Here is a 27,974-nt window from a genome sequence, read left to right as displayed (position 1 = left end):
CTTTAGAAGTAATGTTAGCAGCTTGATCCAATACCAAAATATTGCAATATTGCAGTGTTTCTTACATACACATTCAACATGGTTCAATGGTACAACTGAAGCTTATAATGAAGGTTGGCATGAATTGCTAAAGGTCTGTGTCTCTCACTGACGAAACCCTTGTATCAGATACTCAATAATCCATCAGTGGACACAATAAGTGCCTTCTGAAACCATAAAAAGTGTAAAATATTGAGGATATAAAAATATCAGTATCCCAAGCACTTGAACCTTATAAGCTACTCCAATACATTTACTCAAATTTGATATATAGTTCTCGGATTACTTTTTCATTATCAAGGGTTAATAAAGTGATCATGTCAGAGAAGCCGGTGTTTGGAGGATATATTGGCACGGGTGTTGTTAGGCCCGAGACAAAGTTGAGTGACAAACATATTCAAATAATGATTGACATTTTCATTAAAAACGTTATTTTGATTAATTTATTCATACCATTTCATCCTTCCACAAGACATATGCTCCCGAGTGGCACAGTGGTCTAAGGCACTGCATCTCAGTGCAAGAGGCGTCACTACAGTCCCTGGTTTGAATCCAGGTTGTATCACATCCGACTGTGATTGGGAGTCCCACGGGGCAGCGCACAATTGGCCCAGCGTTGTCCGGGTTTTGCCGGGGTAGGCGTCATTGTAAATAAGAATTTGTGACTTGCCTAGTTAAATAAAGGTTCAATTTAAAAAAATTGTCCCGACACAAATCTAGGGTTGCTACCCAAGCCGGCTGGTAATTTGGTCTATCGGTTCGGTTGCCAGGGACGCGATTCAGTCTTTTTGTTATGTATCTATGGACGTGACCCAGATGTTTGTTCAAAATGTTCTTATCCCTTGCTTGCTAGCTAGCCAACTACAGCTAACTTACAGTCACGTCAAACAGTGCAGCCAGAATAACAACAAAGTAGCTGCATTTGCGTTTGTTTAAGCTGTTTTCGAGTGACATTTATTTGTATAGATCATAACAATGAGCCAAAGATGCGCGATTTTGCCTGGCATAGAAAATGTCCTCTCTCGTCAGGACACTGTTGTTCAGTGGAGCTGGCCAACAACACTGCTAACATAATCACTTCAAACTTAAGCTGGAAAGAGAGCAAACTAGCTGCATTTCGTTTCGTTTGACCTGTTTCTATTGACATTTCTTTGTATATATCCATAAAAATTATGCCAGCGGATTCATGATTTCGACTGGCTGAGAAACGCTGCCTGCCTGTCTGTCTGGTCTCGACATGTTCATGGGACAGCTGGAGATCGAATTTCAATATTGAAAAGTTTCAAATGTCGTGGAGACAGACAGCAAGGTTATACAAATCTCAGCTGTTGAAAATCAAATGCTAGTCTAAAAGAAATGGGAGGTAATGTCTAGATGCTTTTTATAGTGGAGATCAAGTTTATAAATTGCCTCGGTGGGCTAATAAGACAGTGGATTGCGAAGTAAGATGGAACAGAGTAAATTGGCATTTCAACGTCATAGTTTTAGCTGGTGGTAACTTGTGGAATAGACACTGGCTGGAATGCACTTTTAACCAATCAGCATCTACCCGTTGTATAAAAGTCAAACAAATTGTCAGCGTAGATATAGATGCTAAGGAATTTGGCATATGTAAAATGATTGCAATGATGTGAAAATAGAGTCTTTAATATCTGACAGATAGACCCCTCAATGAGACACACGGAACATTTGTGCAAGTAAAGCAAAAATTAAATGTTGATAGAAAAACACTGTAAAAACTGTACCTTTAAAAATAAAACATTTAATATTGTATTTACACGTTAACTTTCTCTAAAGAGGTAACTACGACATTTTAAACAAGAAAAAAATATTGGAGGAAACAAAGGAAATCCATTTTCCAAAAGTGCTAAGATTAAAATAAATCTGGCTTACCAAACATTTTATGTAAAACCACAAATCTTCAAGACACACTGACAGCACACACCTCCATAACACTTGAACATTACACAGACATTCAGCTTCCCCTTTTAATGACATCACGTGGCCCTTACTAAAGTGATATTATTTTCAGTCAAGAAATGTTGAAGGAACAGGGGGGATTCAAAGCAGTTTTTTGCCTTAATGATCATTTTTAACAGAGTAGAACAATGTCATGTTTTTCTCCAAGGGAAGACACTGCTGGACAGTCTGTGTTATCTTAAATTAATGAGTTAAAGTTAAAACTTCATACCAATTGTGCAGTCACTAAACTGAGCACACAGTCTTTTCTTTAAACATACAAGTTGGAGCTAAAGTTGAAGTTACAACCTAAAGTGGACCTCACTGTAAATGAACAGCCCAGCTACTGTACTTTTTCAGTCATTATGATCAAGCGAATCAATATTCACTCCAATAGGTTACATGAACATACAGAGTTGGTCTACGTGAGAATGTCATATTTTTAGGATTATAAAAATGTACTCGAATTATATCCAAATAGTTAATCAACTAAGACAAAGGTTTTTCATATAATATTTAACTATTTCAATGGGATCTATGTATAAAAGTGATTTATGGTTTACATGAGAATTAAATAGTAAAACTTGATTAATTAAACTGGATATGCAGTATGTTGCTACTATTAATCAAAATGCTATAGGCACAGATTGCTTGCTTGTAATCAGCCCTGCTGTACTGAAACGAACGAGGTTGAAAGTTGTGTATGAGGTCCTCATTTTCAGACCTTCTCCCTTTGAGTGAGGCAAAAACACTTATAAATGCCACTTCTCGAAGAAGGGTACAAAATACTGTCAAATATATCCATTAAAGGCAAAGGTTGACTTTCATCTGAAGCCAACCCAACCCTCTATCACCATAGCATTACATCCCAGGGTTATCAATATCATTCCTTCAATGATGGGTTTGAATTGATCTAGATACTTAAATATCAGTTGTAACTAAAAAACTGTATTCTCTGAGAGCCATATACTATCATTGAGCAAAGCAGAAACAGAGGCGTTTAGATTTTCAGATGCACACGCATGCACACATGCACAGTCACACACACAGTGCCAAGAACACAAGTTCCTAAAGACTGGCAGTGGCCTAAGTCGTTTCATCTAACATAGCTGTTCAAGGAACAGTTTGACGGCAGCAGGGTCAGTGTCTCTCAGCACAGTGTTACTGCATCTCGCACAGAGACAATTCTGGGAATGTCACTTCTTGAACAGACCAACCATGTCTAGTTTTTAATTTTGCAGTTCAAGTGAGAAATGTTTCCATTACATACATTATTCACAAATGAAAGTATACTAACACGAACTCTGTCTCTGACCAAAGAGTGTCTTGAACCCATATTGGTAGTAATATAGGCATGTCCTCTCACTGTCATCCATATTTCATCATTGATAGTTTCTACTATATATCATACAGCACTATGCAACACAATGTACAAAATTGACAAGATCATTCTGAGCAACTAAAAACCAAACCTCAGAAACACTCTACAACCATGGCAGCTGAGAATGAACTCAAGCCGAATTCATATCATGCAGAGAGGTGTGCAATCCAGTACTTTATCTAAACCTACAATGTCAAAACAACTGCTATCTAAGTTGGTGCTAAGGGGCTACTTCAGGGACTGGTAAGCTAAAGTAGCCATGTATCAGTCTTATTGAAACAGCAATTGTGGGGAAGCATTTTCTATGCTGAGCAGAGAATGATTGATATGCTGGCTGCCGATATACTTACATTTGAGGAATCCTTATTTGTGAATGATACTGTATAACAAGGGCAATGTCATTCCTGGCTGGCTGTAATATTGTATTTACATTCTCTACCTGTTAATAAAATGTTTGTTCTGTCTTCACCTGACAAACCAACAACTTTTGTAGTTAAAACTCTAAAGGTCGCTTATGTCATATGGATGCAAGCTTATGTCATTTTCACAAAATAAAAACCAAAATATTGTAATTGTATTATTATGGGCCTTGCAAATAATCTTGGATTACTGGATCCTGACTTGAAATTTAAAGTTGGGACATCCTGTCACATATGACATTAAAAGTGCTTTGCATTCATTTCTCTGAATGTCTGCATGTGTGAGGGAAAAATCTCCCATTCACACATGATTAATCCATCCCACCACCTTGATGAGTTGTAACAGACAATTCTGTTCTGACCCCTCTAGTCTCCCAGGTTGCAAAGAAGAGGACCCTCACATAGACAATCCCTTAATTGTCCTTGACTGGAAACACAAACACGTGAAGTAGGCACACACAAACCTGCGCATACACATTCAAGGTGACCAGATATGTTTACAGATCCCACAGGAGGCTCATAATAATGGCTTGAATGGAGTGACTGAAATGGATACCATTCCATTTATTCAGTTCCAGCCATTACTATGAGCCTGTCCTCACCAATTAAGGTGCCTGTAGCCACCTGTGACAGACACCCATCTAGCACTTCAAACTGCACAATGGATATATTTTTCTTTGTAACTGGTGGCTCAACTTCACTTGTTTCCTGCTGTTGAAATATTGCTAACATTATCCTTGATTTGATGCATGATTGGGTTATTGTTCCCCAAACTATTTCTAACCTAATTTTCAGTATTAACACCTGTTGAATGTGGAAAGACAAATTGCCCCCAGTTATGTGGCAGTGCTTTATTGTTGTTTCTATTGTCTGGTTCCATTTCAGTCCTTAGTCCCTTCCACTAGCTCCTGGCCTTTGATAACAACAGTTATGAAATGACTAGATAGGTGGAAGCATAGATGATGGCTCAACAAGCTTAATCCAAGTGGAAATGTTACAATTTTGCTTTCCAATCCAGTCCATAAAACAAAGGAGTAGGTAGCAGCAAGAGGTTAGGGGCCGAAATAGTACCGGGCCATTAGGAGAATCAGAAAACCTACCATACTAAAGGTTTGTTTTGTTTCCTCTCAAAATATCAACATTTCCTGTCTTTTTCTCCTCACTTTGAAAACATCTACAGTCCTATTGATCTGATTGGTTACTAATAATATCATTTAAAATCCCTCAAATTGTGTCCCATATGTGCTTAGACATGGCGACCATTTACGGTGACGTAAATGGTCGCCGTGTCTAAACACATATGGGACAAAATTTGAGGGATTTTAAGTGATATTATTAGTCACCGTAAATGAATGTTTTCAATCTTGCCTTAAAAATTTATATTATCTTGTCACCTTTTATATGAAATAAATTGAAATGAGGATGAACAACTTAGTCTATATCTGGTTGAGTTATTTCAAGGGTCTATAGGGGAACAACTAGGCAGCAGCAATGTTTACAACCATCAGTGACAGCATGACACTATTCTGCCTGGCAATTCAGTCCATATTTGGTTGACTTTGGTTTTGATGGGGAAACAGGGATGGTTCTCACACTACCTTCCAAAAGGGGCTTTTCAGTACCTTATGTCTAATAACGTATATTTCCAATTGCTTGAAATCCTAAAACAAAAAACGATAAGACATTTTTTAACGTTTTGCATTGCTGACATTCAACATCACACAAAGTGCTATATGAAAATATGGTTAAATCGACACACTAAGTTAAAGCAATTGCAAGGCAAGATAGAAATACAAAATAGAAATACATCACTGCAATCTCATTCCTACATAAATTAATCTATGGAAAACTCCAAAACCCTAGATATGTTTGATTGTTGTTGTGTATACTAAAAGGGACTGTGTAAGTCTTCAGCATTATAGAGGTGAATTTGTAAGGGTGGTGATATAGCATTGTTGACACTAACCAAATGAAATGTCAACCATTATCCCATGGCTTGAGTTATGTGGTTGAGCCAAACTACTTGTTTATCTGTATTTAAAGAATCCCATAATTGTTGAACAGAAGTGCAATTATGGCGTAGTTTTGTGCAGACACATAAAAAAAAAATGGTTACTGCCATAAAAATACAAATTAGCTTTTTTTTTTATCAACCTGTGTGTGTGTGTGTACTGTAAGTGTGTGCATGCGTGGATAATGGGTATGCGTGTGTGTTTGTGTTTGTGTTTTATCATCTCACTGGAAGGCCTGGTGGAAGCGGGGCAGCATGGTGGTTGTGCTCAGGTTTGAGGAATAGGAGGAGTGGCCAAGGAGGGGGCTGATACCCCCCCCACTTCCCGCTACCTTGTGGGAATCCGGGGGCTGGGGCGCCAGCTGGACGAGAGACAGTGCCTCCTCTGGCAGGTAGGGGAACCCGCCTAAACCCCCGCCAGCTGCCGCCTGGTGCCCATACGGGGGGCCATTCAATGGCAGGAAGTTGAAGAGCTGTGAGAAGTCGACAAACGAGGAAGAGGCCAGCGACTCGCCCACTGCCACGATTTTGGACAGAGACACCTCGCCGGGCGAGGTCTCATCCAACAAGCCCACCTGGGAGTCCAACTCCAGTTTGGAGGCGGAGGATAGCTGAGCCCCCTCAGCCCAGGAGGGCACGCCGCTCTGCAGTTCCATCAGATACGTCTCCAGTTCTCCCTTTAGATTCTGCTCCCTCTCCAGGGTGGAGATGGAGTATGAGGTAAGGTTGGAGCCCAGCTGGTACTTTAGGGAGAAGGGGTGTGGGGAATTGGGCTCTATGTCCAGGGGGGGGGTGGTGGGGCAGTGGTGCTGGGGAAGGAGAGGGCCGCCGTAGCGGTTGAGCTGGAGCTGCCGGTGCAGCACTGACATGGTGGCCAGCTCACCCTTGACACCTCCAGCCATCCCGTTGGAGAAGGGGGATGCCAGCGAATCGTCCGGCTCCGTCTTGACCCTCAGCAGCTCGCGGGCATGGCTCTTTTTCACATGACGCGTCAGGTGGTCCTTCCGGCCGAATCGCTGTGCGCAGTACTGGCACAGGAAGTCCTTACGGCCCGTGTGCACCACCATGTGGCGCCGCACGTCCTTGCGCGTGATGAAGCGGCGCTCGCAATGCTCGCACCTGTGCTTCTTGTCTTTGGTGCCACCCGAGGCCTTGCCGGCGTGGGTCTTGAGGTGCTCCAGGAGCAGGCCTGTTTTGGCGAATGGCTGCAGGCACACCTGGCAGGTGAGATCTCCGCTGTTGGCCGCATGCAGGGCCAGGTGGCGCTTGAAGCCCAGCTTGGTGTTGTAGCTCTTGCTGCATTCCTGGCAGGTGAAGGCCTCCTTGTTGGGGTCGTGAGTGTACAGGTGGTTCTTTAAGTGATCCTTTCGCTGGAACATTTTCTCACAGTATGTACATTTGTGGGTTTTCTCCGGCGAGTGTGTCACCATATGCCTTCGAACACAGATGACATTCAATCAACACTTCATATTTCAGCAATAATTCTTTCTGCTTATTAGTGCCGGGACGGTACCAGTATCGTTGCAAGTACTAGACGGTACTAGTTAGTATCGTGGCAAGGAAACAAAAAAACGAAGCAGATTTCACTTCTTTAGGAAAACAGCCCTAATGTTGGAAACAAACATCATTATGTAGTCCACCAGAGTCACATTTATTTATTTTCCAAGCTATAGCACACAATATTTTACAGCAGGTTTTTAAAGGACCAAAGAGTTCGATCTGCTTCATGTTTACACTTTTGCCATGGAAAAAATATTGCGATACTGGAATCGTCACTGCCCTAGTGCTTATGTAAGCATGCTAGTCAGGACAGATACGTATGATCTTAAAACTTGAATAATCCACGAATGTATACAATGATAGACTACTAAAGATAACAACTACATATTAAAGCAAGTGTTGTACATACAGATGAATACAGAATGGCCTACTAGAAGATAACGGGCGCTTGTTCTGTTACCGTAGCAGCTTGTATTTGGAGACGAAGGCTTTGGTGCAGTCCTGGTGGGAGCACCAGTACGGTCTCTCTCCCGTGTGTGAGTATGAGTGCACCTTTAGCTTCTCCACGCTGTTGAAGGCCTTCTCACACAGCTGACAGGGGAAGTTCTTCCTGGGCTTGCCCCCTTCCGCTCTCTTTCGCCTCCCCGTGGCCACCGCGAGCCTGGCTTTATCTGAAATGTGGTCTAGGTGCCCCTGGGTTCCCGTGGCCATTGCACCCTAGGGCAGCGCGGCTGACTGGGCAGGGACGCGGTTCCCACCTAGTGTCGATGACGCTTGTTCTCTATCCAGTTTTATGTGCTCAACACCGCCAGGACTCAGAGGCCTGAGGGTGTGTGTGTGTGAGAGAGAGAGAGAGAGAGAGAGAGAAAAAGGTCAATGTTCACATTCAAAAGGGTAAGAAGTTCTACTGAAATTCCATATCATTCTACAAGTAGGGGAATACATTTGTTATTTTTATTATTTCCACAGTTTCCAAATATTTCACAGATGAGGATGAAGGTATATCAAATTCAATGAAAGTAGAGAGATGTATAGGATATGAGTAATATACATTTTTGAGTTGATACAATGTATTTATATAAAGCCCAGTATTGATGAGAAGCCCCTGTGTGTCATTCATTGATTACATTTATAAGATTGAAAATCCAAACAAAATCCAGTCATAGAGAAGGTTCTAAAACAGTAATCAAGCTATTGCTTTTAAATATAGCAATCAATCCATCTTGATCCTATATTTCTCCACTATCGGGACATGATTCAGAAGGCTTCCAGGATAACATTCCCGCAGCAACAGGAACGCAGCTTCTGGCAAACCTGCATGGCTAATTACCAAGTCGGATTATCCCGGACCTGGAGCAAATAGTCCCAACTACCAATGCAAGCCGAGAAGGGAAATGTGCAACAGGGAGCAGAGGAAGCGCACAGGAGCTCTCATTAAAAACCTGTCTGCCCTACATAATAAATACCTACTGGATATAGCATTATAGAAGCTATAGTACACATTAAGGATCAGTTGATCTCCACACAGTGACCAGGTTATAGCCCATGGGAAGACAGGACTGGGCGATACAGAACTTGGAGAAACAGTAATGGAACCAGCGATGGAAGAAGAAATTAGATGTATAGCAGAAGAATATGGGGAGAGCAAACAGGTTTTGTAATGATCACACTTATTAGAGGGGGTTATTAATACTAAGTTCAGGTGTGCTAAGACAGGCATCCATTGCTCTCAATATATAGGTAATGTTGTGTAAAGGGCAATTGTTTTATAGCTAAATGTATGGTAAAGGCTTGTAAGCTCACTGCTCTGATGCCTTGTTTTAGCTGCTTACAAAACTCTGAGACCGCACATTTTAACCCATCTTTGTAGGATGAACAATCACAGCAGTCTTATACAATTAAAGATGGTTAAAATGTGCAGTCTCAGAGTTTTTTAAGCAGCTAAAACAAGGCATCAGAGCAGTGAGCTGGTTGTATTCATTAACCAAAAATAAAATTAAATGGTTTTGATACATTTATTCATAGATGCACAATTCATAAAAATGTATTAGAATGCTAGTGAAAAATAATGGAGGTGTTCCATCATCATCTTTAAAACATGAAATCAAAAATAACACTTTCTGATTAATCAAATTATTATCAAAACCCTTTCTGGTGATCTGTATTCACAGTGCACAAGTCTAATAAAAGACTAATTAAAGCACTTAAAAACTGGTATTTAGAATTTCAACAGGGTGACATATTTTAGTGTCTAAAGATGTTTTGATTGACAAGAACTTAGTGTTCTGTCTTCGATAAGTTTTGTGATAATGAGGTTTGCAAATCATCTCTAAATTACCATACCTTATTAAGACAAATCCTCTTTCCTAATGTAACATTAAACATACTTTTTTATCTTTCACAATACTCTCACTAACTGTCTAAGAACATTACTTTATAGACATATAATACCATTGATGTTAGATAAGTAAACTATGACAAAGTAGAACTGAATCATTGGGTTGTACTAATATTTCTAACACTATTCTCGCGATATTCATACATAGAAAAAAAGAATTAAATACATCATCTCAGTGAGACAAGTTGGTTAGCCAACACAACTGTATTTGATACATTTCTTACACTGGTGAGCATTTGAGCTCAAGCCCCAAATGAGTATTCCAATTTTAAACACATCAACCAAGACAACAGAGACCATCTGCCTTGACAGAATTCAAAAAGATACTGGATCACTGGAATAGGTCAATTAAAATGTGTATTTTTAAGGTCTTCTGATTTGAGCAGATGAAAAAACATTACATCAACAATGTAAAGATATTAAGTACATCAAATGCTCTATCAATATCAACACTTTGGAGCCAATTGTAGATTTTATTCTACCTTATACCAACAAGAAACTTATACCAACAAGAAAATGTACAACTGTACAGTTTTTAAGATCTTAAGTGGTATATAAGTAGTATTATCCCACCATCTAAGATATATACAAGTTGCATAAAACTAAGTGTTTTAATGCAACAGATTAATCTTATTTGGCTCAATAACACATAATGAATGTCAAAGAAACAAAGTTTCTTCCTCAATACCTGGTGCAAAGTCTTCTAAAATACAAACTTGATTAAAATATATAAAATCAAAGACAAACAAAAGGATTATCTTTAATAAAATAAAATAGACCAAAAACACCATGCATGTAGTCAAGTTATTTCATTATGATAGGAAAAATATGTGGACCACTGGTAGCTTAACTCAGATAATAAGAATGCAATGATTTTCACATTATGTAAAACTATATTTAGCATATAATTTAACGTTTTTTTTCAGAGCTGTATGCCTACATCTATATGCATTACGTAAATGGCGATCAAACTGGTTTATAAACTTGGAAACGAAAGTCAAGGGAAAGCTATCTCTTTAAATTAAAAAAGTTTTCCCCATGTGTAAACCAATTTAGCAAAGCAAAGCATCCACTTCAAAGCAGGGTTTACACATGTTGCCATTCACCATATGAGCCAAATATTTATTACATAGAAGACAACATTAACATATTGTCTGAACATGCACAATAAGATTTCCATAGCACAACTGTGGCATTCAAAAGAAACCATCCCAAAACAGCCAAAAGCCTAGCTTACATGACTAAAACCAAAGCCAAACAGCAGTGTGTGAACCCATCGAGAGTTCACTTGTAGGCTACAGGTTTTGCCATGTTGCTATAGGCTCCTCGTGCTCATAGCCATGAGCAGCAACATTCAGATAGCAGGAGCTCATTGCTATGGCTAACAATAACCTGGGAATAGTTTTCTACACAACACAAAAACTAGGTAGCCTACTGTATCAGTGCATTATACATGCAATGCTACTAATCATCATGTCCAATCTGAAAATGATATAGAAGCAACATGCAAATAGTCGCATCAAAGTCAACGGGACATTATTATGATAATACAGCAGGGCAGCATAATAGCATCCAATGCATGTTGTTAAAAAAGTTTTAATGTCACGTGCACAAGTACAGTGCAAATGGCTTAGTATAACTATTTCTGTTCAAAATAGACGGACATGAACAATACAATGTTTAGCATCGCCTAATTAGTTTGCCCGCAGTTCTCCCTCCATTTTGGTTGTTTATGGTTTTGACAAGCAACTTCTTCTCTTCGATACTTGTAAACTAACTCAAAGTTGCACTGTCATCTCAGATTTTAGTCAAAGACGTGTTCGGTCTACATTCTGGATGAAAACATTACTTAATACAGAGAATTAAATCACAATGCACATATTACATTTCATTTTTAAAGCATGTTTCGGCAATGCAAATATGCTTCTATCGATCAGGGTATGTTTACAGTGATTTCAGGTGAGTAAAAATAAAACCTGAATGCGCACAGCATGCATTTTTTAAATGTATAAGTTTGATATAGGCTAAGTACGCGTGTGTTCAAGTCAGCTGTTCTCGCAGCACGGTTGTTGATATATTCAGAAAAAAAACTTAACTTAACTTTTCTCAACTCAACTATTTAATCGTTGTTGACATTCAGTAGTATGCAACATAGTCATGACTAGCACCAACGTCACAATTTATTTTACTTTTCTTAATATTTATGCCATGTCTTCCTTAGTTTCCTTTGAGGTCCCGAACTGGGTGCTGATTAACACAAACGTTTCCCCCCCAGCTCACCCCTCTCCCATAATTTGAATAACCCCGATATTTTAATTCAAGAACCCCGTAACAATTTACTTATATTACGCCAAACTCACCCAATGAGCTTTAACATCCTTTCTGCTTAAGTTTTCTTGACTTTCAACTATTTTACGAATTTTTAACAATTTTTTTTCTCATATTTTTTGCTAGACGCGGCGGGCCTGAAAATTGTTTGCTTTCGCCTCTTTCCAGCAGCCATTGTGTATGCGCTGCGATGCAACCAAACATACATTTTGGGCACGCCCACTCAATATCCCTCCCACCTCTTATTGTTAATTTGTGTAACATACTGTCACTTTCATATTTCAGTGTCCTTGATAGTCCCTTTTAATAATGATACATTTTGGACTCGCTAGTGATATTGTCAATTGCATTGACTTAGTTTTAGTTTTATTTATAACAATAGGTGGGCTAAGTATGTCATTAGAATCGTCCTACTGGCTAATCGAACTGTCAGTTAACTGAAAAGTATACCGTCGTCGTTTCTGTATTTTGTTGTGTTGGTCAGTTTTGCTGTCAATTTGTTGCGAACATGATAATCGTAGTGCGATGTTGTTATATTACGTTCGAACTGACATTAGGGAATACATACACACGTATTCAAGATGTTTCCGTAACATCAAGAAAAGTAAGTGTGACACACGCTGAGTAGTCATTTACATTTTACCTAAGCATGACGATGGCTCTCGACACAATGGCAAACTCGAAGCGCACATTGATTTGTGTAAGGTTAGCTAGCTTTCGCGTGATGGATAACATCATTACCAAACGATTCGACTTCATGACTAACTAGCTAACTTAGTTAGTTGCAGCACTATCATAGCCAACTTGGGGGAGAGCCATACAAAACTGTCGAGGTAATCTTTTGCATTTGCAGTGTCTCTTTTTGTCACATCAGTTATCAGAGAGTCTCGTTAGCCCTCTTGCTGGCTTTTTTACTAGCTAACAGTTAGCTGCTATACTATAGTTGCCATAGCTTAAGGTCAATGACATTCAATTCAGTAGTTTGAGCTGTTGCAAGTAAAAACAATGTTGCAATTATTAGCTTGCTGTTTCTGAAATTATGAAATGGAAGTTTCGGACATGATATTGTAATGAAACAGCAGGGAGCAGGTCTCGAACCCTCGACCTTCTAGCTCGGTCCGGCGCGCTATCGACTGTGCCGCAAAAGTATGCTCGTGCGGCAGAGTCGATTTCCACGCTTATAAACCCTGGGTCGTTACAATATCTTGATACATTGTCTCGTGCAGCTAATAAACAATTTATCGAATGAACAAATGTAATGCACGTCTTTTTCACACAGTCACAGCAAGAAATTGACAAAGACGTGCGCGCGCTTTGAAGTCGAGGTATAAACCAATGCATTGAAGTAAGTATAGAGCTCAGCAGTTTGTAGTCGTAAAAAATAGAAATGAGAACGGTTTCGTTCAGTAATTCCTATGGGGTTTATTTGTCCCCCAAGTTTTCTGAGCAAAACACACATTTTTTGAAACAATTTTTTTGTTGTTGGACATAGGACTGTAAAAACACCAGGAAATCAGCTCCAAGTGATTTTAATTATGGAAATCAGTTCCCAAGTATTCCCACCCATAATGAAGAGACACATGATCGTAAACAAGATTCGAAATTGTCTTCGTCAAATATTATATCTGTTTGGGATTTTTGCGGTCAGTTTGCAGTCTACAAATTATTCAGTATTATGTTCCAGGCCCCCTACCATCCACTCGAAAAAATTCGGCCCACGGCTGAATCTACACTGAACAAACATATAGGATGATGCCGGCCCAACCTCACCCGTTTGCCCGTCGGGAGCTGGGATTCGAACCGGCAACCCTTCCAGTTGCACCTGTCGTCCCCAGCGGTCCCAAACAATTTCCCCTCACAGACACAGCAAGAAATAGACTTAACACATGAGTCACCGCTGCTTCTTCTGTTTTTCTTTCAGCACAACATCATGGTGAATAGGAGAAGAGAAGGTGTGAAGCCTGACATGCCCACTGCTGAGGAGTGCCAGGAGATGCTAGCTGCCTTTTGAAGCAAGCCCTTCTGAGCCACTGGCAAGACCATGCAGAAGAAAACACTGGAGTGGTGTGCGGATCACCCTTTCCATGAAAGCTCTGGGACAGACACTTTCTTTATGAAGATCTGAGTAATCCTCCACACACCTCACCATTATGAAAGCCAACCGTAGCCCAAGAGGAGCCGCTGCAGGCTGATGATGGCACTGGAATCTGTCAAGTACCGATATCAATTTTAAAACACTACAGTATGCCCAGTAGTGAAGTGCTATTTCTTTAGGTGCGGGAGCTTAGTTTTTTGATTGATTGAGATAAAATGATTGGCATGCAGTTTGGACATTTATGGTAAGTAATGTATTATGTCATTTTGGAGTCACTTATGTTTCTAAACACTTCTACATTAATGTGAATGCTACCATGATTACTGATCATCGTGAATGAAGCGTGAATAATGATGAGTGACAAAGTTAGATGCACAAATATCATACACCCCTCCCCCCAAAATGCTAACCTCTCATTATTGTAATGGTGAGAGGTTAGCATGTCTTGGGGGTATAATATTTGTGCCTCTAACTTCCTCGCTCATCATTATTCATGACTTATTCAGGACTACCCGTAATCATGGTAGCATCCACATTCATGTAGAAGGGTCTTCTGTTACGGCAGCACTACATTCCTGAGTATGCCTAATGCCACATTCTGGCTATGAACGTGATTCACAGGAGGCTGCTGAGGGGAGGATGGCTCATACTAATGTATTGAACGGCGCTAATGGTATTGGAATCAAACACATGGAAATCATGCGTTTGATATCATTCTGCTCCAGACTTTACCACAAGCCCGTCCTCCCCAATTAAGGTGTCACCAACCTCCTGTGAAGTGGATAGTTGGTTAGTATTTGTGGAGCTGTATGGAGAAGCACTGCACGATGCAAGTTGCCTTGATGATTCAAGTGTGTTAATAGTTTTTCAAGAAAGAATTGAGGACTATGGACTTACTCGCCTTTGTTTGCAAACCTTGCCAGCATCTCTAAAATAAACTGAATGTTTATTTGTGAAAAGTTATTTTATTTATTAACATATTGGCACCTAGCCTGGTCCCAGATCTGTATGTGCTTTAGCCAACATCTATGACTTGTTATGCTGTACAGTCTAACTTTGTTACATTGTAAATGTCTATTCTATTGGACACTCTTAAATTAATGAGCGCAAGAAGTAGCGTGGACCTTTTTCGAATTCAATACATCTATTCTACTACAGTGTTTACACCATCACATACACGGAGTGTACACAACATTATGAACACCTCTTTCCATGGCATAGACTGACCAGGTGAATCCAGGTGAAAGCTATGATCCCTTATTGATGTCACTTCAATCAGTGTAGATGAGAGGGAGGAGATAATTGAGACCTGGATTGGGTATGTGTGCCATTCAGAGGGTGAATGGGCAAGACAAAAGATTTGTGCCTTTGAAAGGGGTATGGTAGTAGGTGCCAGGTGCACCGATTTGTGTCAAGAACTGCAACGCTGCTGGGTTTTTCACGCTCAACAGTTTCTTCTGTGTATCAAGAATGGTCCACCACACAAAGGACATCCAGCCAACTTCACACAACTGTGGGAGGCATTGGAGTCAACATGGGCCAGCGTCCCTGTGGAACACTTTCGACATGTACTCTAGGGCACATACAGATCTGAAACCAGGGTAATTTGTACCCCAAAGCGAAAATATTTTACTTGATACTGATTGTTTCAAGTGTATGCATTATGTAACGTCATTATGTAAGGCCTATGACTTGATACAATAAAACACTTGAAAAGTTTCAGTTCTTTTGTTTTCTAACACAATGAATTTACAGTGCCTTCAGAAACATAGCCCTTGACTTATTCCACATTTTATTGTGTTACAGCCTTAATTAAAAATAGATTAAATTATTTTTTTCCTCTCTCACCAATCTATACACAATACTCCATAATGTAGAAAGTCAAAACATGTTTTTAGAAATGTTTGCAAAAAAGAAATACACATATATTTACATAAGTATTCACACCCGAGTCAATACTTTGAAGAAGCACCTTTGGCGGCGATTACAGCTATGATTTATTCTGGGTAAGTCTCTAAGAGCTTTCTACACCTGAATTGTGCAACATTTGCCAATTATTCTTTTAAAAATTCTTCAAGCTCTGACATGTTGGTTGTTGATCATTGCTAGACAACCATTTTCAGGTCTTTCCATAGATTTTCAAGTAGGTTTAAGTCAAAACTGTAACTCGCCTACTCAGGAACGAATATTCACTGGTCTTGGTACTGTAAGAAACTTCAGTGTAGATTTGGCCTTGTGTGTTAGGTTGTTGCCCTGCTGAAAGGTGAATTCATCATCCAGTGTCTGGTGGAAAGCAGACTGAACTAGGTTTTCCTCTAGGATTTTGCCTGTGCTTAGCTCTATTCCATTTGTTTAATCCTGAAAAACTCAGCAGTCCTTAATGATTACAAGCATAGCCATAACATGATTCAGCTACCACTGCTTAAAAATATATAGAGAGTGGTACTCCGTAATGTGTTGTATTGGATTTTCCCCAAACATAACGCTTTGTTTTCAGGACATAAAGTTTATTTCTTCGCCACATTTTTTTTACAGTTTTACTTCAGTGCCTTATTGCAAACAGGATGCATATTTGGGAATATTTATTATGTACAGGCGTCCTTCCTTCTTTTCACTGTCATTTAAGTTAGTATTGTGGAGTACCTACAATGTTGCTGATCCATCCTCAGTTTTCTCCTATCACAGCCATTAAACTATGTAACAGTTTTAAAGTCACCTTTGGCCTCATGGTAAAATCCCTGAGTGGTTTCCTTCCCCTCTGGTAACTGAGTTAGGAGTACTCCTGTGACTTTGTAGTGACTGGGTACATTGATACACCAACCAAAGTGTAATAACTACTTTACCATGCTCAAAGGGATATTCAATGTCTGCTTTTTTTACCGTCTACCAATATGTGCCCTTCTTTGCGAGGCATTGGAAAACCTCCATGGTCTTTGTGGTTGAATCTGTTTGAAATTCACTGCTCGACTGAGAGACCTTACAGATAATTGTATATGTGGGGTGCAGAGATAAGGTAGTCATTTAAAAAAACATGTTATTGCACAGAATGAGTCCATGCAATTTATGAACAACCCCCTGCACACAGCAACATTGTGGCTCTCAGAGCGCAGATTAAGAGTGGCAATAATAGTCAAATAAGCAATCAAGTAAGCAATGTTTCTTACTCAGTGCCAACCTATCATGAACAGATGTCCTACATTTTTGAATGGCACAAAGATAAAAAATTAAGGCTTTCCAAACATGCACAACTTTCCAGCCAAGATTAATATGAGGCATACATGGTAAATCATTAAGACATGTACAATTGGGATAATCTGAAATTATAACCATGGCTGCAAATGAATAATGATATGTGCCATAATTTCGCACTATCACATAAATTAAAAGAAAAACAGCACCCTTCAAAGTGTACTTTAGCATATTATGAAATTATAAAAGTTTCTTAGCAGCTTTATTGCAATGACAATGTATTACAGCTTTTTATTTTACATTTTTGATGTGGATACTGATGAATGAGCTACACAATAAGACAATAACATAATTAAGGCTAAAAATACATATACTTCAAATGAAATACAAAGAGAAAGAAATCATTCAACATCCATTTTAAGCTACTAGCTTTTGTAAATAATTTATACATTTCAAGAGACTCAGAAGAGAAATCTCATTGGATGTGTATATCCAATGGCGTAAGAGTACACATTTACTTTATTTTCCCACACAACAGTAAAACAGAAGATATGGCAGAATTAATTAGTCAGCATAGTTTCATACAAGCATACTGTTAATGGATCTTTTGAACATCCTTCGTATGCAATAGTTATTTGCATACTAACAATAAAATACTACATTGTATAAAATGTATAGGCAGTTCATTCAACATCCATTTTAAGCTACTAGCTTTTGTAAATAATTGTAGGATGTATGTATGTAGGATATACATTACTTCCATTATAAAAACCAGAAAAATTACATCCATTATAATAGCCGGAAAAGCGTTTTAAAATGTAGGATAGATTCACAATGGGTTGTAAACTGCAGATGCGAGAAATGGATTGAGCCCCTCCTCCTGAGCACTTCAGCTTCAGTCCTTCTTCCCATGGCCTTTGAATGTATCCATGAAATTGAATCCCCCCAGGTAGTCTCCCAAGAGGAGCCCCAGCTTTGTGGGCAAAAAACTGTGAGGAGAGAACGCACATTATAAAAAGAGACAGTGGCTGTAAATTATTGACCAACTTTATCCAAACGCACAAAAATACTGAACAAAAAAGTTGATGTCATGTACACATACTGTACATCATGTATGTGCAGTAAAGCCATTCTGTAAAGAACTGTTGCACTTCAAACATCAATAATCAAACATAAATTCCTTTATGACTGACAGAAACACTCATAAAGTGCAATAGAAACCATCGAAGGCTTTGTGGCAGTGTGCAGATTTCCATACAGATTTCCATCACATCTGCCACACTGATCCTCAACACTGGAGCTCCCTAGGGGTGCATGCTCTGACTAACCGGTGTCTGTATGTAGCCTCGCTACTTTTATAGCCTCGCTACTGTATATAGCCTGTCTTTTTACTGTTGTTTTGTTTATTTACTTACCTATTGTTCACCTAACACATTTTTTGCACTATTGGTTAGAGCCTGTAAGTAAGCATTTCACTGTAAGGTCTACTACACTTGTTGTATTCGGTGCACGGGACAAATAAACTTTTGATTTGATGTCCCATTCTTTCTGAATTCACCCTATGTGGGGCATGTGATGATATTAACTACACTGCTCAAAAAAATAAAGGGAACACTTAAACAACACAATGTAACTCCAAGTCAATCACACTTCTGTGAAATAAAACTGGCCACTTAGGAAGCAACACTGATTGACAATAAGTTTCACATGCTGTTGTGCAAATGGAATAGACAAAAGGTGGAAATTAAAGGCAATTAGCAAGACACCCTCAATAAAGGAGTGATTCTGCAGGTGGTGACCACAGACCACTTCTCAGTTCCTATGCTTCCTGGCTGATGTTTTGGTCACTTTTGAATGCTGGCGGTGCTCTCACTCTAGTGGTAGCATGAGACGGAGTCTACAACCCACACAAGTGGCTCAGGTAGTGCAGCTCATCCAGGATGGCACATCAATGCGAGCTGTGGCAAGAAGGTTTGCTGTGTCTGTCAGCGTAGTGTCCAGAGCATGGAGGCGCTACCAGGAGACAGGCCAGTACATCAGGAGACGTGGAGGAGGCCGTAGGAGGGCAACAACCCAGCAGCAGGACCGCTACCTCCGCCTTTGAGCAGGAGGAGCACTGCGAGAGCCTTGACCTCCAGCAGGCCACAAACGTGCATGTGTCTGCTGAAACGGTCAGAAACAGACTCCATGAGGGTGGTATGAGGGCCCGACGTCCACAGGTGGGGGTTGTGCTTACAGCCCAACACCGTGCAGGACGTTTGGCATTTGCCAGAGAACACCAAGATTGGCAAATTCGCCACTGGCGCCCTGTGCTCTTCACAGATGAAAGCAGGTTCACACTGAGCACATGAGCACATGTGACAGAGTCTGGAGACGCCGTGGAAAACGTTCTGCTGCCTGCAACATCCTCCAGCATGACCGGTTTGGCGGTGGATCAGTCATGGTGTGGGGTGGCATTTCTTTGTGGTGCCGCACAGCCCTCCATGTGCTCGCCAGAGGTAGCCTGACTGCCATTAGGTACCGAGATGAGATCCTCAGAGCCCTTGTGAGACCATATGCTGACACATGCACATTTGTGGCCTGCTGGAGGTCATTTTGCAGGGCTCTGGCAGTGCTCCTCCTGCTCAAAGGCGGAGGTAGCGGTCCTGCTGCTGGGTTGTTGCCCTCCTACGGCCTCCTCCACGTCTCCTGATGTACTGGCCTGTCTCCTGGTAGTGCCTCCATGCTCTGGACACTACGCTGACAGACACAGCAAACCTTCTTGCCACAGCTCGCATTGATGTGCCATCCTGGATGAGCTGCACTACCTGAGCCACTTGTGTGGGTTGTAGACTCCGTCTCATGCTACCACTAGAGTGAGAGCACCGCCAGCATTCAAAAGTGACCAAAACATCAGCCAGGAAGCATAGGAACTGAGAAGTGGTCTGTGGTCACCACCTGCAGAATCACTCCTTTATTGAGGGTGTCTTGCTAATTGCCTTGTCAATCAGTGTTGCTTCTGTTAGTGGAATTAAATAATTCCTCTAATATACTTATTCATTAAATTCAATCTGTCTATTTATAAGAATTTGTAAGATACTTATTAACATAAAATAGACAGGATACAGTCTTATTAAAATTAGATAATAGTGTTTATTCTCGGAGCACGCTGGCATTTGATCATAAACACAGGTTTATATACAAGATATGACGTCATAGGTTACAGAATTAAGTCTCATTGTCCTGACAAATAGAAAACAGGTTCAAAAGTTCTTTCCAGCTTCACAGGGCACTCACATGACACATAATATAATCATTTATCCTGAAGGCTCACTATAATTTATTACCACTTTAGCAGACAACTCAAGATAATGGAAGACCTAAAAAGTTACCCACAGCCTTATCTAACACCTCAGGGCTAAGTTGGGTCAGTTCAACCATAGTTTAACGACCCTTTCTGCTTATTTTATGACCCACAACACAAATCTCTTTTCACCAGGCATGCAGAGTTCAATTAGTTATAGTTTTATCTAAAGCTAGAATTTGTTTTAACTATTTATTAACAAAATTCCTAACAATCCACCCTAAATAACAAAACAATTCATAGCTACATATCAAATATCATATAGAAACATAAATGTTATACAAGAATAAAAACCAAACCAATATATGTATTTACACTCCATCAACATCAATGACTGTTCTAACCTTCATCAGAAACATAACTCTATTTAGAATCTTCATTAAAGAAACAGTCTATACATTGAAACATGTAACCGTCTAAATTCTCTAAACGTCAAATACAGTTTCATCCAATCTCGGTTCCTCATAATTAAAAGATCCGGAATCGTTCTCCACTAGATCCGGCCCCATACATTCATCCTTCCACTGGTCAGAGCTTAGATTTGATCCGTACTTCATCATCTGTTGTGTCATCGATTTCTCCAGAATCCTGGAAATGAGAACTTTCACACACGGAATCAAACCACATCCGCACAAAACTAACACAGTCACACAGGTGAAGGTAGCCCATAACACAGTAATCATGACATTTTTCCATTTCCCAAACATACTGTCAAACCAATTAGTCAGAAAAGTATCTACCCCTGAGGTCACTGCCAACTCGTGAGCTAGGGTGGTTAAACCTGCCAAGGCCTTGGTCACTGATCCATCCGGAGCTGTGTTACTTGGGATAAACGTACAGCACATCGACCCGAATAACACACAAACCCCACCCTTTTCTGCCAATAACATATCTAACGCGATTCTATTCTATTCTGCCAAGCCATTCATTACATCTCTGGTATAATTGATCTAGTCCACATTCTTATTGAGAGTGGACCACTAGAAAATACTTGACTCTAATCCTGCTATGATCTAATTCCTCGCTTTGAATTGGATCTGAGTAAGGGTAAAGAGCATGCCTAACTGCACTAGTGCATAACTACCGTTCCAATTGGTAGGCAGGTTAGGTCACAGCTTCATACCTCCACACTCTAAACCTTTTCATCTGCCAGTCAGGTCCCTCATTGTCTTCTCGGTTGTAACATACTCAGTCCTATTGCATGTACTGACTCCCCCTACTTCCCATCCGTGTGTTATGTAGCGATCCATAAAATCCTGTCACTGTGAAAGAGAAAATCTGGATGTAATCGGCACCTGGGGACACATATCACAGATCAATGCAACTGTCATAGTTCAGCTTCCTGCCCTCTTGAACCGCTTTATCATACAGGCCATTTCATGGGTGTAGCAATTCCATCAAATGGAAAGGAAATGGTTATGAACTGAGGTTTTGCTGAGGCATGCCTAACCATAGGTTAGAATCCCATAACAGTTTCCACCTCAATCACTTCCTTAAAATCTTTCATCTGAACCATCCACATCAGCCTTGGCTCCGGACAACTCTACGGTCAGTATCTGCTTTGTCTGGGGCTCTGCTTGTATTCTGGCTGACTATCATCTGCTCTAACTTCTCGTACTCGGAATGGTACTAGGTTGTCAACTGAAACCCTTACTTTCACTACTCTCCATCTTCCATACTGGGTATGTAGATTTATGTAGCCCTCTCTCATGATGTGAGCTATAACCTGTTTCCATGAGCTACACAGGGACTTGCATAAATGTCTTCCACAATGGCTGCTCTTAGTCCTAAACTGCCAAGGAGTCAGAGGCCCCATTTGGTCTACATAGAACTCCACTGAGACTTCCTTCCCAATCCCACTCTCACTTCCTGTTTATCCAGATCAAGTGATCTCTTATGCTTGGTTAATACAAAATCCTCTCTAACTATGGGTCAATATTACCCTCTGGCCTTCTTGGGGTTCATGGTGTATCAGGAATATGGCTCCCACAACCAGACAGCTCAGGATGGACCGCCCACCTATAAAGCCCCACCCTCTCCCAGAGAAAACATCATCAGCAAGAAGCCAGACACACCTTCACTTCTATGAACAAACACAGGAATGGAATGACGGGAAAAGGAAATCTTCATCCGAGAGATGGCCCCCGGAATTCTGTTAATTCCAGTTCTCCTCTCGGACACTGTGCTTGTTCGACAGTGTCAATGTGTCTTACCCTCCCGCAGTGTGATATGAATCCGGGTAGCTCTTTCAGCTAGCTGTTACCAGGAGTCTTGGTATGGTCCCCCCAACAGGCCTCAGGGACTGGATTGAGTGACTTCACCTGTAATTCACCTGTAGTGCATAAAATCTTGGACATACAGGTTTGGTTAAACAAACAACCTTTTCATGTAATTAACAATACTTCTTTCTATTTCTATATCTGCTTATTTAGCTAGATTTTTTTTAATTAGTTTATCATCCAATAGGCCACATCCTATCCTAGACCACAACTTACCCATCCCCCCTTTGTTACCTGGCTCTGCCAGGTAACAACCTTGCCTAACCTAACCAATGACTTAGGTAAAATTAGTGTAAATTATCCTTATGTCTGACATTATCATGTAGGAACGCCCCTTTCATTCGCCGCATGTCCAATTCTCCCTTGGCCGTCCATTCATATCTATCCTTTTCCAATTCTCTGTCAAGTGACTTATCTACTTTAAAATGTATCTGTGCTGCTTATATATGTTCTTAAATATATATATATTTATTGATTTAAACCGTATCCCTCTTCTCACCTATCTTATTTCACAGCCTACCTTGCTCATGTCCTGGTCCCCCCTCTCCACTCTGCTCTCAAACCTTCAAGATCTCAACAGTGCGTGGCAGACCCCTCTGTCTGCCTTTTTCTCATAATAGTCAATAACAACTATGTGTTCCATCCAAATATTAACTAAGTGTCTCACTGTTTTGGCTTTATCTAAAATCATGGATTTAAAAAAACAACATGTCTTATAGTGTCAATCTCTAAAATCCTTACATAACCTTAATCAACCTATCAATAATCCCAAATCATCACACATGTCATATACCCCTGTCAATTTTAATACTATTTAAATAAAAATCTTCTAATGGCCAAAACAAATGGTAACCATATCAAATCCTTTCTTTACTAATAAGCTCTCTCCCCCAGGAGTCCACTGTTTTTTATTAAATAATAATATTGGTTAAACTTAACCTCAGTCTCATAAATAATTAATATATGTTTTACAGTGTGGATACCTTATCCACAGTAAATTACCACTCCTAAGAACTAAAACTTATTTCTTCTCATAAATAATTTGAATGCTTATGTATTTTCCTGCCCTATTGGCTTAAAATATCTCCTGTCCAAACCTCAATGTATCATATCTTCCCTCATTTATTATTGATGACAAAGGGGATTTTTCCAGTTGTAATACCAAATCAATAATAGTCAATTAATTTACCTCAACTAGTATCCCAAATGACCACAAATGCATTATCTACATGGCCGTCCCCTAAAGCTGATCAGACTTCAAGAGACAGCCATGATAAAGGTCAAAGGTTATACCACCCCTGTATAGTCATGTTCCTAGACATTTTAAAGAACCCTTTATCCTTAAAATCAAAAAATTCACTTGTGTAATTAAAACTCAGAAGATAAAAACTCATAAAAACTCCAAATGTGAGCATGCCCCTTTAAAATACCTTTGCACTAAAACAAATAGTCCTAACAAATGTTTTATGTGTGTATATTTGCAAACCTTAATGAAAAAACAAAAACCTTTCAGGCCCTTTCCAATTTGGTCGTTTATGGCCTCAATCTCACTCCTCAATCTCAAACTCAATTTCTCCCCAAGATAATAGTCCCTTTAAACATTCAAGAAGACAATAAAACTCGCACTCTCCCAGGAAAAACACAAAGCGCCTAACTAGCATTCACTGTGCTACATCGATTCAGAAACTCAAAAGTGAACCATTAACCAAACCTAATGATAATTTCCAATTTACCTCAAATCATTAATCATAAGTTTTAAACAACGTCCATGTATATGCCTACTTAAGTGAACATGCTAGCCTTAGATGCAATTAACCTGATATTTATTATCTAACCGTATTACTTTTTTCCTCTGTCGCAAATGTCGTACATTTCTCAGTGTAAGAAATCAGTAATTTAAATCCCAGGTATTTAATAAAAATGTAAACGTATTTTCCCATGGCTCCTTCAACTTACATATTTTAGATAACTTCCATCCGTCCCGGAAGAAGGAATCCTACTTTAACACATCAGAATACAATGTTTAATTAAGTTAAATCAACTCCTAAAATAAACAATAAACAGTAACCAAATAAACAAACCATTTTAATCAGCAAAAAACAAACTATACAAGAACTCACTACTACAATGGTTCAGATGACAAAATTACTCAGAGACTCATGTTTACATCTCAATAAAATAAAACACAGTCTGCATGTTCCTCAAAAAACAACAACTGATGCCCCTGTTACAGATGTCTATGTATCAGAGGAAAAGCTCAAATAACCAAATTCAACCTAGCTAATTTCCCAAAACATATGCAATTGTTTTTTACTATAGAGGTTGCTTTTCAACATTAATACCCTGACATTGTTCCACATAATGGAAACGGATTATAATGTTAGACTACATGAACTTTCCTGCTCAAATTAACTGGTGTTACTTAAACAATCAAACCAGGAATCAATAACCATCAGAATCCATTATCACTATGTTTTACGAGTCAGACATTCAGATCTCCCTTCACACAGGTGAATATAGTCCAATAAACACCATAAATCAATGATGCCCACCTAGCGAATCTGTTGCTAGTTTTTAGCATCTTTCCTGACTACCCTGACGACTTACAGCTACTTTTAAAAATGTATCTGGAAATGTTTATCAACTTCTGAAAAGTGACTCAAAACCATAATGGACGCATTTTCCTTCTAAATGACACAAACACTTTTCTCTGCCACACCCCAGTCACAACATCATGGCCGTGGCGACAAAAGTGCCTTGTGAGTGATGTCATCAACAGGCGCTCAACCCAGACCCAAGCCGCAACGACTTTCAAGGAATTGTAAATAATTGTTGGCTGTCTGCAGCAACAGTAGTACGGGTTCGATAAACCAAACCCAATTTATCACAAAGGTTGGATCTTGAATAGAATTTACAACGTCAATCAACATCTCTCAATCAAAACTATACTGCCAGAATTATAGAAAATAGTGTACCTGAACAATGGCCAAATAATTATAATATTCCGATGGGCACAACTTTATCGTATTTCTCCGTTATTCTTTAGAATTCATCAGATTTAGTAACTATCTCTTCCTTGATTCAGCATTTTAATTACGACTATATTCCCAATACATTATTCAAACATATAATTTAGGCAACAGACATCGTCTTGCATCGAAATTCGCTTTGTTATTATTTTAAGTGGAATGAATTAGTCTATTAATTTAACCTATACAATCTATTAAAACGTTCAGTTTACATCTTATACAAACACTAGCAACTATAACTTTCTAGGCAAAACATACAAATAGTTTAATTAGAATCAAAAACTCTGATTCTAGTCAAAGCATTTACCAGGAACCGAACCCGAGACTCTCGCGTTCCAGGCGAGAATTCTACCACTGATCCACCAAAGCTATGTAAATAATAAAAACATTATCCGTATTTAAACCCACTTTACATTTATCTGTATTCTTGGTGACAACACAGAGACTATAAAAATAGCCCTAATTTAAAAGCTACAAGCCTTATTCCGGCTATATTTCCCCCATGCCAAATTAATAGATTAGCAGTCAAACAATAAAATCAACATTTATAGACTAGGAAACAGATCTCGTGCCTTTTAATAAATGTAGATTATGTTTACTCATGTAACATATTTCTTCCAGCACCGCCATCAAGAACTCAACTCTTTTTCTCCCGATAGCCGCGCCTTACCTTTCCCTTAGTTAAATTACAATCTCGGTGATTGTGTCCAATCCTGTCACAATGTTTGCAGGGAGTGTTACACTCCCGGGCGAAATGTCCAATTTCATTACAATTAAAACATTTTCTCTTTTTCTTTGGACTCGCATTTCCCACTTTTCTCGACTTATTTTCTTTCTCTACACCGACTATTCCTCCTTCGGCTTCAGCAGACTCCACAATTTTGGGTGGTGGTTGTATCGTTATCTCCTGCAGCCGTATTCTCACCACTACTATCTCATCAACAGTATTACCTCTGTATATCTGGTCTACTAGAGAAGGACATAGTATTTGACTCCCACCCCCGCCCATTCGGCTAACTTTTTCATCTGTGGGAGCGGAGTGCAGCGTATTTTGGCTCTCTTTAGATTTCTTTCTGTTATCACCCTCTACTCTTTTCCTAGCATCCGAAAGCCAGACTCTAGCTGTGTATAACCCCTGTTTATTCTGCTTCTTCTCATCCTCACCACACTTCTTATGTATCTGTTTGATAAGCAATTCTAGCTTTTCAACATTCAGCCTACCATCAAATCCATAATGCTTACTCCAATTTGGACAGAATTCTAAATTCCTTTTATCTTTCAGTTCCATAAAACGCTGGTCTCCCGTTAATACCGGGACCTCCTTGGAGGATTTACTACCCATGTTTGATAAATCCTTGCCTTTACTAGTAGTTATGGTATTATCACCTATCTATGTCTTTCTATTTATTTATTTATTTCTCTATGTGTGTGTTACCACTTACCTAGTTATAATCTATGTGTATGAATTTATATGATTCTCTTCCCTGGAAACTTTATCTATAGCGTTGTTATTGATCGGACATTAGATCTCACTTTAAACTATCAGTTATTAGCCAGGGGACTTACTTCCCTGGTCAAACTCTGGTTGTATTTATCCAATCTCACTTCGCTATATTAAGTTTCCCTCCCACCCTTTTGGATATTACTTTCTTTCAGTATTAATAAATTCAGTTATTCCGTTCGCCTAGGATTACCCTGCCTTCTCACCAAACCGAATTTATATTTAGGTATGTCTTTTGAATTAATGGCTGTCCTATTTGTACAAAACGACCGTCCTAACAACACGTACTATACCCCACCCTCAATAATCCTCACAGTTTGCAAGACTCGGATTATTCAAACTCATCATTATTTTTTTTTACGGTAATGCACCTACCAAGGTCTTTTCGGACCTTTACATCCATCCATCTTGTATTTCGGTCATACAAGTAACCCACAATCTGTTTGGAATATCCGAAGCTACTATTATTGATAAATGCTAAACACGTTTAGAATTTAAAATCA

The 27,974-nt window shown here is 39.5% G+C and overlaps 1 protein-coding gene across 1 annotated transcript; it reads right to left on the bottom strand.

Annotated features, from left to right (window-relative positions):
- Positions 1–1,670: 1,670 nt before the first annotated feature.
- Positions 1,671–12,200, bottom strand: LOC120027967 (zinc finger protein PLAG1-like). The gene is made up of 3 exons (XM_038973064.1): positions 12,068–12,200; positions 7,770–8,132; positions 1,671–7,243 (listed from the first exon to the last, which is right to left on the bottom strand). Exons 2-3 carry the CDS (start codon positions 8,018–8,020, stop codon positions 6,034–6,036), a joined length of 1,461 nt encoding a protein of 486 aa, XP_038828992.1. The 5' UTR covers positions 8,021–8,132; positions 12,068–12,200; the 3' UTR covers positions 1,671–6,033.
- Positions 12,201–27,974: the final 15,774 nt, after the last annotated feature.

This window comes from Salvelinus namaycush, chromosome 33 (genome assembly GCF_016432855.1).
Source record: "Salvelinus namaycush isolate Seneca chromosome 33, SaNama_1.0, whole genome shotgun sequence".
Taxonomy (NCBI): Eukaryota; Metazoa; Chordata; class Actinopteri; order Salmoniformes; family Salmonidae; genus Salvelinus; species Salvelinus namaycush.
Note: the sequence above shows the minus strand (reverse complement) of the source record. Positions and strands in the feature narration are given on the sequence as shown.

What these genes read in the sequence shown, in the direction of transcription:
- LOC120027967 (XM_038973064.1), bottom strand. Translation starts at nt 8,020, where the DNA reads ATGGCCACGGGAACCCAGGGGCACCTAGACCACATTTCAGATAAAGCC. An exon ending in TCCAAATACAAGCTGCTACG is followed by an intron (nt 7,244 to 7,769) that starts GTAACAGAACAA and finishes CTGTGTTCGAAG; the next exon opens with GCATATGGTGACACACTCGC.